Source organism: Mobula hypostoma, chromosome 3 (assembly GCF_963921235.1).
Source record: "Mobula hypostoma chromosome 3, sMobHyp1.1, whole genome shotgun sequence".
Lineage (NCBI taxonomy): Eukaryota > Metazoa > Chordata > Chondrichthyes > Myliobatiformes > Myliobatidae > Mobula > Mobula hypostoma.
Window position 1 is genome coordinate 229973419 of NC_086099.1, and position 12181 is coordinate 229985599.

Consider the following 12181-nt stretch of genomic DNA (forward strand, 5'->3'; position numbering starts at 1 on the left):
TGTCCCAGGATACTGACGGACTTTTACCGCTGTACCATTGAGAGCATACTCACCAACTGCATCTCAGTGTGGTATGGCAATTGTCCCGTATCGGACCGCAAAGCACTCCAGCGAGTGGTGAAAACTGCCCAGCGGATTATCGGCATCCAATTGCCCACCATTGAGAACATCTACCATAAACACTGCCTGGGCGGGGTGAAAAGCATTATCAAGGATGCATCTCACCCTAACCATGGACTTTTTACTCTCCTCCCATCCAGTAGGTGCTACAGGAACTTCCACTCCTGCACCAGCAGGTACAGGAAGAGCTTCTTCCCTGAGGCTGTGACCCTGCTGAACCTCACATCACAGCGCTAAGCAGTATTGTACTGTCTCAGTACTTTTATATTTGTGTGCTGTAGCACTTACTTTGTATTCACAGTTATTTTGTAAATAACACTATTCTTTGCATTTCTGGTCAGATGCTAATTGCATGTCATTGGTTTTGTATCTGTACCCGGCACAATGACAATAAAGTTGAAGCTAATCTAATCTAATCTAATGTGGGAGTAGAAGGGTGGGTTGGCAAGTTTGCAGACGACACAAAGGTTGGTGGTGTTGTGGATAGTGTAGAGGATTGTCAAAGATTGCAGAGAGACATTGATAGGATGCAGAAGTGGGCTGAGAAGTGGCAGATGGAGTTCAACCCGGAGAAGTGTGAGGTGGTACACTTTGGAAGGACAAACTCCAAGGTAGAGTACAAAGTAAATGGCAGGATACTTGGTAGTGTGGAGGAGCAGAGGGATCTGGGGGTACATGTCCACAGATTCCTAAAAGTTGCCTCACAGGTAGATAGGGTAGTTAAGCAAACTTATGGGGTGTTAGCTTTCATAAGTCGAGGGATAGAGTTTAAGAGTCTCGAGGTAAAGGCTGACTTATACTTGTGCATACAAGCTTACGCCGTAGCCTACGCAAGTGGGCTACGCTGTTGTGAGCATTTATACTTGTGCGTTGGTGTGTCTGTGTCGCTGTGCAATTCACCGCCAAAATGCTAGTTGGCGGTGGTGTTCTATGCCACTCTGTTGAGTTTCTTCGTGTTGAAACTCAACATGAAGAAACTCGGACTTCCAACAATGGCGACTGAAACTGAAGGAGGGTGAATTTTCTGTGCTTGTCCGGCGACTGAGAGACATGGACGAGGAAATACATTTCAAATATTTTCGGATGTCGGCAGGTAGATTTGACGATTTGGTTCATCGTCTCCAACCATTTCTTTCGCATCAGCGTACGCACAGTATACTCAGAGACTGGCAATCACCATTCGAGTTTTAGCTTCAGCTGGAAGTCAACAGGCTGTAGCAGCTGGCTACAAAATGGCATCAAGCACAGGGTCCTCAATAATTTCGGAGGTCTGTAAAGCTTTATGGAAAGCATTGCAGCCAGAGTTCCTTCCCTGCCCTTCAGTCGCCCAATGGCAAGCTATAGCAGCGTAGGAGGAAATGCGATGCTACCAGGCGGACCAATCACAGTTGTTCGGTCTGTGTTGCCGCAATGTGTAGTTACATTTTGGGAGAGGTGAGCGTTAGGCTACGGCATAGAGTTCGGTGTAGAGTACAGCGTAGGGTACGCAGCTACGTCGTACCTATGGCGTACATTTGACGCACAAGTATAAATCAGTCTCAATGATGCAGCTCTATAAAACTCTGGTTAGGCCACACTTGGAGTACTGTGTCCAGTTCTGGTCGCCTCACTATCGGAAGGATGTGGAAGCATTGTAAAGGGTACAGAGGAGATTTACCAGGATGCTGCCTGGTTTAGAGAGTATGCATTCTGATCAGAGATTAAGGGAGCTAGGGCTTTACCCTTTGGAGAGGAGGATGAGAGGAGACATGATAGAGGTGTACAAGATAATAAGAGGAATAGATAGAGTGGATAGCCAGCGCCTATTCTCCAGGGCACCACTGCTCAATACAAGAGGACATGGCTTTAAGGTAAGGGATGGGAAATTCAAGGGGGATATTAGAGGAAGGTTTTTTACTCAGAGAGTGGTTGGTGCGTGGAATGCACTGCCTGAGTCAGTGATGGAGGCAGATACACTCGCAAAGTTTAAGAGACAGGTATATGGAGGAATTTAAGGTGGAGGGTTATATGGAAGATAGGGTTTAAGGGTCGGCACAACATTGTGGGTCAAAGAGCCTGTACTGTGCTGTACTATTCTACGTTCTATGTTCTTATCTGACTAAATTCCTTCTTCTCCAGCCGTTTACTTTTCCACCTATCACCTCCCAGCTTCTCACTATATCCAGCTCCCCCTCACAAGTCTCACCAATCACCTGCCAGTTCGTACTCCTTTCCATTCGCTCCGCTACACACCACCCTTGTCTGGCTTCTGTCATCTTCCTTTTCTGTCCTGATGAAGAGTCTCCGCCCAAAACGCCCACAATTTATTTCCCTGCATAGATGCCGCCTGATCTGCTGTTCCTCCAGCATTTTGTGGGCGTAACACCACCTCATTATCTGATATCAGATATTATATTTTTTTAAATTTCCCAGAATTTTATGTCACTACACTGTACTACTGCCACAAAACAACTAACTTCATGTCAAAAGAAACAGCGATACATAAACTGCTTCTAAATTCTGATCGGCTTTGACTGGAGCCATCGAGAGCTCCTCAGCAGCATAGGAGCAGAATTCGGCCATTTGGCCCATCGAGTCTGTTCTGACATTCCATCTTGGCCCCATCCATTCCCCTCAGCCCCATTCTCCTGCATTGTCCCTGCGACCCATCATGTCCTGAATAATCAAGAATCTATCACCCTCTTCCTTAAATCCACCCAATGACTTGACCTCCAATTCCAATGGAGAACGTACAAACTCCTTCCAGGCAGCGGTGGGAATTGAACCCGAGTCACTGGAACAGCAAAGCCTGCTGACCACTCTGCTACCGTGCCATGCTGGTAGAGTCGACGTGGAGAGGAAATTCCCTACAGTGGGTCTTTTCTCAATTCCCCCGTCTCCACCACATCTGCTCTCTGGACAAGGCTTTTCAATCCAGAACAACTGAAATGTCCTCCTTCTTTTTCCATCATCAATGCTGCCGTCATCCATACCTCTTCCATTTTGCACACATCTGCCCTCACACCATTCTCCCACCATCACACCGGGGTAGGGTTCCTCTTGTCCTCACCTACCAGCCCACAAGCCTCTGCATCCAGCACATAATCTTCCGTAACTTCCACCAACTCCAATAGGATCCCACCGCTAAGCACATCTTTCCCTCCCACACACTTTCTGCAGGGATCGCTCCCAACACAACTCCCTTGTCCACTCGTCACTCCCCACTGATCTCCCTCCCGGTACTTCTCCTTGCAAGCAGAACAACTGTCACAGCTTTCCCTACTCCTCCTCCCTCACTACCATTCAGGGTCCTAGGTAGTCCTTCCATATGAGGTAATAATTCACCTGTGAATCTGTTGGGGTCATCTACTGTATCCGGTGCTCCCAGCGTGACCTCCTGAATATTGGTGAGACCCGACAGGATTTCCCAGAGGCCACCCATTTCAATTCCACTTCCCATTCCCATTCCGACATGACAGTCCACGGCCTCCTCTACAGCCAGGATGAGGCCACGCTCAGGTTGAAGGAACAACAGCTTATATTCCATCTGGGCACCCTCCAACCTGATGGCATGAACATCGATTTCTCGAACCAGGAAACTGCCCCTCCCTCTCCTCTTTCTTCCATGGCCTTCTGTCCTCTCCTATCAGATTCCCCCTCCTCCAACCCGTATCTCGTTCGTTCGTCACCTTCACAGCTCTTTATTTCACCACTCCCCCTCTTCTGCTCTCACCTGTCCCCTGCCATCTTGTACTTCTTCCTCCCTTGCCCCTACCTTCTTACTCTGACCTCTCCTTCCTTTCCAGTCCTGTTGAAGGGTCTCAGCCCGAAACTTTGACTCTACCATAGATGCTGCCTGGCCTGCTGAGTTCCTCCAGCATTTTGTGTGTGTAATTTCCTCTCGTGGGTGAGTCTAGGACCAGAGGACAGAACTACAGAAAAGAGGGACGACCCTTTAGAACAGATATGAAGAGAAATTTCTTCAGCAGAGGATGGTGAATCTGTCGAATTCATTGCCACAGATGGCTGTAGGGGCGAAGCCATTGGGTATATTTAAAATGGAGGTTGATAGGTTCCTGATTAGTAATGGGGTCAAATGTTACTGGAAGAAGGCAAGAGGGAAAATAATCACCCAAGATGGAATGGTGGAACAGACTCGATAGGCCAATTGGCCTAATTCTGCTCCTGGCTTCTGGTCATATGACCTACACTGCCCACGGCCACTGGGAATCCTGGCCCACACCGCCCACGGCCAGTGGGACTCCTGGCCTACACTGCCCACGGCCACTGGGACTCCTGGCCTACACTGCCCACGGCCACTGGGACTCCTGGCCTACACTGCCCACGGCCACTGGGAATCCTGGCCTACACCGCCCACGGCCACTGGGACTCCTGGCCTACACTGCCCACGGCCACTGGGACTCCTGGCCTACACTGCCCACGGCCACTGGGACTCCTGGCCTACACTGCCCACGGCCACTGGGACTCCTGGCCTACACCGCCCACGGCCACTGGGACTCCTGGCCTACACTGCCCACGGCCACTGGGACTCCTGGCCTACACTGCCCATGGCCACTGGGACTCCTGGCCTACACTGCCCATGGCCACTGGGAATCCTGGCCTACACTGCCCACGGCCACTGGGAATCCTGGCCTACACCGCCCACGGCCACTGGGAATCCTGGCCTACACTGCCCACGGCCACTGGGACTCCTGGCCTACACTGCCCACGGCCACTGGGACTCCTGGCCTACACTGCCCACGGCCACTGGGACTCCTGGCCTACACTGCCCATGGCCACTGGGACTCCTGGCCTACACTGCCCACGGCCACTGGGACTCCTGAGCGCATGATTGCACCATTAATGCGAGTAACGTCAGCGAGGTGGTGCGGTACAATGGTGGGTGTCTGAAGCCTTGAGGGCTGATCACATTCACAGTCAGCCAGGCAGAGTGATCCCATAGGGATGGGTTTGGTCAGCTGCTACACGTGGGGTTGGGTGGGGACACAGTTGTTTCTTTTCTCACTGTAGGAGGCTGCAGGCACTTGGGGCAAAGTCTCCTCACACTCCCAGCACAGAGTCCTCCCACTCCTTTGACAAGTAGGGACAGCAGGGTCAAGGTAGGCTGAATGGGCTGGTTCTGTGACTCTGTGTGGAAACACTGCCTGGAGGCAATGCCTTGCAGAAGAATCACTGGGGAGCGCCGGGAAAATCTGCAGAGTGGTGAATATTTGCAGACTCCTGTGGAATGTCATTGGGGTGACTCATACATTGGGATTGCCCATAAACGGGAGCAAACTCCCTACAACATCAGCAGATGGCCGGGGGGTGGGGACTGAGAAGGAGGGTGAGGGTGAGGAGGACAAGGCAGGGAATTCTGGAAATCCACACTAGTGACACAGTAGCATTGCGGTTACAGCGCCAGTGAGCATCAAGGACATTTTTGGAAGGTGAGGCCTCAAGAGGGCCGGTTCCATTGTTCAGGGTGCTCACCACTCAGGAGACCCTCTTCTCGTTGCTAGCAGGAGGTACAGGAACCTGCAGACACACACCCAATGGCTTTCTCTCCTGCACCATCAGATTTCTGAACAGATGAAGAACCCCGAACACTAGCTCATTATTTCACTCTCTTTTTGTAGTAATTAGTTATTTTTATATTTCTTATTGTATTTTACAGTAATTTTTACCTTTTGCACCGTACTGCTGCCAAAAAACAACACATTTCATGTCAATGTCAATGATACTAAACCTGATTTGATTCCAGTTCAATATTTCAGAAACATTTGGACAAGTATATGGTTTCGACCAGATTCTCATGCCATAAATCCATACCATTAACCGAGGAGTCCATGGTTGGTTGGTTTAGAGGGATATGGGCCAAACCCAAGCAAATTGGACTACCGTAAACAGGCACAGAGGCTAGCATGACAAACAAGCCCGAAGGGCCTCTTTCTCTACCGGATAACTCGAGGACTGATGGACACATGGAGCCACTGCCGGATTATCACAGCAGTTCAGAGTTCGTTCAGCAGCCCTGCCCCCAGGAGGACGCCCAGGGCTGAGCTGAGGATCACCTCTTTAGCCGAGCGGGAAACAGGACGGATTGGCGGTGGAGCTTACATGTACGTGGCTCAAGTTCACTTGACACTTCTTGACCATGTCCAGGAAGTGGTGAGAGAGCATCTCGTCCAGGAGAAGGTAGACCGGGATCCCACGGCTCGCAGCCTCCAACACCTCCTCAAACAGATCAATGTCGGTGAAAACGTCCATCACTATGGCAATGACCTGCAGGGGCAGATGTGCGGAAGAATGCATCAGCGGCAGCAGCAGCAATGAAGGGGTTAACTTGCAGGCTGAGCAGGTAAGGATCACAAATGCAATATTAGAATTCATTTCGAGAGGACCAGAATATGAAAGCAAGGATGTGATGTTGACAGTTTATCAGGTCAGACCATACTTGGAGTATTGTGAGCAGTTTTGGGCCCCTTATCGAAGAAAAGATCTATTGGCATGGGAGAGGGTCCAGAGGACGTTCACAAGGATAATTCCAGCAGTGAAAGGGTTAGCATATGATGAGCTTTAAATGGCTCCGGGCATGCACTCACTGAAGTTTAGAAGAATCTCATTGAAACCTGTCGAATATAGAAAGGCCAAGAAAAAGAGGATATGGAGAGGATGTTCCATGCAAACTCAAAGGCCTTAAGGTGGATAAGTCACCTGGGCCAGATGGACAATTCCATATCCATCATCCCTTACTTACTCCTTCACTGGCCTGGCTACCAGCCTCTTGCACATCCCCTTTGTACCTGCTGCCACCACCACCCATGCAGATCATCCCAGGCACCCAGCACTCTGGCTATAAAAACAAACCTGCCACACATAGAGTACGGCACCAAAGAAATGGGCTGTTCAAACCTATAGCAAAATACAGGCCTTTCGGCCCACAAAGCTGTGCCGAACTTGTCCTTTCCTTAGAAATTACCTGGGGTTACCCATAGCCCTCTATTTTTCTAAGCTCCACCTTCCTATCCAGGAGTCTCTAAAAAGACCCTATTGTATCCGGCTCCACTGCAGTCACTGGCAGCCCATTCCACGCACTCACCACTCTCTGCGTAAAAAACTTACCCAACAGCTCATCTGTACCTTCTTCCAAGCACCTTAAAACTGTGCCCTCTCGTGCTAGCCATTTCATCCCTGGGAAAAAGCCTCTGACTATCCACACAATCAATTCCTCTCATCATCTTGTACACCTCTATCAGGTCACCTCTCATCCTCTGTCGCTCCAAGGAGAAAAGGCCAAGTTCACTCAACCTATTCTCATAAGGCATGCTCCCCAATCTAGACAACATCTTTGTAAATCTCCTCTGCACCCTTTCTATAGCTTCTACATCATCCTGTACTGAGGTGACCAGAACTGAGCACGATACTCAAAGTGGGGTCTGACCAGAGTCCTATATAGCTGTAACATTACCTCTCGGCTCCTAAACTCAAACCCATGGTTGATGAAGGCCAATGCACCGTATGCTTTCTTAACCACAGAGTCAACCTGTGCAGCTGCTTTGAGTGTCCTATGGACTCAGACCCCAAGATCCCTCTGATCCTCCACACTGCCAAGAATTTTATCATTAATACTATATTCTGCCATCATATTTGACCTACCAAAATGAACCACCTCACACTTATCTGGGTCCATAATTCTTCAAAGTGGCATCACAGGAAGATAGGATTGTAAAGAAAGTTTTTGACAAGTTATTGGCCTTCATAAATCAAAGTATTGAGTACAGGAGATGGAATGTTATGCTGAAGTTGCAGAACATTGTACCACATAATTAGTGCAGAGCTAATACTGAGTATGAGCACTGAGAAAGTTGATGAAGGGAGGGAAAAAGAAAGGAAGCTGGGAAAACAGAACAGAACAAGAAACAAGGGTACTTAAGAAGGCATGAATCACACATATATTATGCAAGATGCTAATAAATAGTTGGAGTAGAATTTCCAACCTTTGGGCTTTCTCTGTCATTACATGAGATCATGATGACACAAAGGTTGGAGGTGTTGTGGATGGTGTGGTGGTGTGGGGGGCTGTCAGAGGTTGCAGTGGGATATCGATGGGACGCAGGACGGGGCTGGGAGGTGGCAGATGGGTGTGAGGTGGTTCATTTTGGTGGGTCAAATATGGTGGCAGAATGTGGCATTGGTGGGAGGACTCTCGGCAGTCTGGAGGATCAGAGGGATCTTGGGGTCCGAGTCCATAGGACACTCAAAGCTGCTACGCAGGTTGACTCTGTGGTTGGGAAGGCATGCGGTGCGTTGGCCCTCGTCAGTTGTGGGATTGAGTTTGAGAGCCGAGAGATGGTGTTACAGCTATATAGGACCCTGGTCAGACTCCACTTGGAGTACTGTGCTCAGTTCTGGTTGCCTCACTATAGGAAGGATGTGGAAGCCATAGAAAGGGTGCAGAGGAGACTTACAAGGATGTTGCCTGGATTGGGGAGCATGCCATATGAAAACAGGTTGAGTGAACTTAGCCTTTTCTCCGTGGAGCGATGGAGGATGAGAGGTGACCTGACAGAGATGTATAAGATGATGAGAGGCATTGATCGTGTGGATAGACAGAGGCTTTTCCCTAGGGCTGAAATGGCTAGCACGAGAGGGCACAGTTTTAAGGTGCTTGGAAGTAGGTACAGAGGAGATGTCAGGGGTAAGTTTTTTTACGCAGAGAGTGGTGAGTGCGTGGAATGGGCTGTTGGCAGTGGTAGTGGAGGTGGAAACGATAGGGTCTTTTAAGAGACTCCTGGATGGCTACATGGAGCTTAGAAAAATAGAGGGCTGTGGGTAAAGCCTCGGTAGTTGTAAGGTAGGGACATGTTTGGCACAGCTTTGTGGGCCGAAGGGCCTGCAATGTGCTGTAGGTTTTCTATGTTTCTATGTAAGATGTTGGTGAGGCCAAATTTGGAGTATTGTGTGCAGTTTTGCTCATCTACATACAGGAAAGTTAGCTATAAGATTGAAAGAGTATACAGAAAACTTAAAAGGATGTTTCTGGTAGGACCCGAATTGGAGGGAAAGGTTGAAAAGGCTAGAACTTTATTCGCTGAAGTGTCGGAGAATGAAAGGATATTTGACATAGGTAATACAAAATTATCAGGGGTATAGTTAGGGTAAATGAAGCAAGATTTTTCCACTGAGGTTGGGTGAGACTAGAATTAGAGGTCATGGGTTGAGGGTGAAAGATGAAATGTTCGGGGAGAATATGAGGGGAATAACTTCACTCCTCGGGTGGTGAGAGTGTGGAAGTGGTGGACGCAGGTTCCATTTCAACATTTTAAGAGAAGTTTGGTTGAGTACAAGGGTGGGAGGATCATGGAGGGCTCTGGTCTAGTTGATGCGACTAAGAAGAGTAACAGTTTGGCACAGATGGGCTGAAGTACCAGTTTCAATGCTGTAATACACCATGACTCTACCCAACACCGATTACACCGGATGGCACAGATGTCAGGAAGCTAGGGAAAGAACCATTGAGGGAGATGGTGTGGGTATGTGTGGAGTGGGAGGGACAGAGGCTGCCCCAACATTGACCCTGACACAAAGGGTAGGGGTCAGAGTTCAGAGTGCAAAGACTGCATTACCATCCGGTCAGAGTGCAGGGCTCCACCTCACCTGCGTGGCAGAGCGGATCAACCGGCGCACCTCCTCCTTGATGCTGAGGGTGTCAGGGGCGGGAGGGTGCACAAAGATGGTGACGTCAGATGGCCCCCGGAAGGTGTGGGCGCTGGGCCAGCCCAGGTCCAGGACGGGGGCAGCGATGTCCGTGTGCATGGGCCAATAGGTGCCCGAGGAGTCCGAGTCCTCGTAGGTGCTAGGGGTGTAGTCCAAGCACTCGAGGGGGATCACAGGCTTCTTGAGGTGCTTGTTGATGTGTTCAATTTCAGTGCTGTTGAGAAAGTCCACCTCCTGCTCGGTTGCCAGGAAGCGATAGTAGGCGTCAATGCCCTCCTCCGCCAGGATGTCAATGGCCATTCGGTAATACTCCTTATAGTGGGGCGGAACGTGTCCGGGGTCTCGGTCCACATCCCCGAAGGACGAGCACTGTGAGCGGTGAGCCATGGTTCAGCTGGCAGCCGACGCGGCCCTGTGCACGGGGAGAGAAAGACAGTGGCGGTTAGACACTGGTACCGGGTGTCAGGGGAGAGAATGACGGTGGGGACTAGACACTGGTGCCGGGTGTGGGGGGAGAGAAAGACAGTGGCGGTTAGACACTGGTACCGGGTGTGGGGGGAGAGAAAGACAGTGGCGGTTAGACACTGGTACCGGGTGTCGGGGGAGAGAATGACGGTGGCGGTTAGACACTGGTACCGGGTGTCGGGGGAGAGAAAGACAGTGGCGGTTAGACACTGGTACCGGGTGTCGGGGGAGAGAAAGACAGTGGCGGTTAGACACTGGTACCGGGTGTCGGGGGAGAGAAAGACAGTGGCGGTTAGACACTGGTACCGGGTGTCAGGGGAGAGAAAGACAGTGGGGATTAGACACTGGTACCGGGTGTGGGGGGAGAGAATGACGGTGGGGATTAGACACTGGTACCGGGTGTCGGGGGAGAGAATGACGGTGGGGATTAGACACTGGTACCGGGTGTGGAGGGAGAGAATGACGGTGGGGATTAGACACTGGTACCGGGTGTGGGGGGAGAGAATGACGGTGGGGATTAGACACTGGTACCGGGTGTGGGGGGAGAGAATGACGGTGGGGATTAGACAGCGGTGCCGGGTGTGGGGTGAGAGAATGACGGTGGGGATTAGACACTGGTACCGGGTGTGGGGGGAGAGAATGACGGTGGGGATTAGACACTGGTACCGGGTGTGGGGGGAGAGAATGACGGTGGGGATTAGACACTGGTACCGGGTGTGGGGGGAGAGAAAGACAGTGGCGGTTAGACACTGGTACCGGGTGTCGGGGGAGAGAATGACGGTGGGGATTAGACACTGGTACCGGGTGTGGGGGGAGAGAAAGACAGTGGGGATTAGACACTGGTACCGGGTGTCGGGGGAGAGAAAGACAGTGGCGGTTAGACACTGGTACCGGGTGTCAGGGGAGAGAAAGACAGTGGGGATTAGACACTGGTACCGGGTGTGGGGGGAGAGAATGACGGTGGGGATTAGACACTGGTACCGGGTGTGGGGGGAGAGAATGACGGTGGGGATTAGACAGCGGTGCCGGGTGTGGGGTGAGAGAATGACGGTGGGGATTAGACACTGGTACCGGGTGTGGGGGGAGAGAATGACGGTGGGGATTAGACACTGGTACCGGGTGTGGGGGGAGAGAATGACGGTGGGGATTAGACACTGGTACCGGGTGTCGGGGGAGAGAAAGACAGTGGGGATTAGACACTGGTACCGGGTGTGGGGGGAGAGAATGACGGTGGGGATTAGACACTGGTACCGGGTGTCGGGGGAGAGAAAGACAGTGGCGGTTAGACACTGGTACCGGGTGTCGGGGGAGAGAATGACGGTGGGGATTAGACACTGGTACCGGGTGTGGGGGGAGAGAATGACGGTGGGGATTAGACACTGGTACCGGGTGTGGGGGGAGAGAATGACACTGGGGATTAGACACTGGTACCGGGTGTCGGGGGAGAGAATGACGGTGGGGATTAGACACTGGTACCGGGTGTGGGGGGAGAGAATGACGGTGGGGATTAGACACTGGTACCGGGTGTGGGGGGAGAGAATGACGGTGGGGATTAGACACTGGTACCGGGTGTGGGGGGAGAGAATGACGGTGGGGATTAGACACTGGTACCGGGTGTGGGGGGAGAGAAAGACAGTGGCGGTTAGACACTGGTACCGGGTGTAGGGGGAGAGAAAGACAGTGGGGATTAGACACTGGTACCGGGTGTGGGGGGAGAGAATGACGGTGGGGATTAGACACTGGTACCGGGTGTGGGGGGAGAGAATGACGGTGGGGATTAGACACTGGTACCGGGTGTGGGGGGAGAGAATGACGGTGGGGATTAGACACTGGTACCGGGTGTGGGGGGAGAGAATGACGGTGGGGATTAGACACTGGTACCGGGTGTGGGGGGAGA

The 12181-nt window shown here is 51.4% G+C and overlaps 1 protein-coding gene across 1 annotated transcript in view; it reads right to left on the reverse strand.

The window, feature by feature from the left end:
- The window catches only part of LOC134344610 (protein FAM83H-like), a 73742-nt gene that overhangs the window by 20980 nt on the left and 40581 nt on the right, over positions 1-12181 (reverse strand). The window contains exons 2-3 of the mRNA XM_063044723.1: positions 9760-10231; positions 6220-6384 (exon numbers count right to left, since the gene is read on the reverse strand). Of these exons, the coding sequence (XP_062900793.1) occupies positions 6220-6384; positions 9760-10206 (612 nt within the window). The 5' untranslated portion in view covers positions 10207-10231. The remainder of the gene's footprint in view (positions 1-6219; positions 6385-9759; positions 10232-12181) is intronic.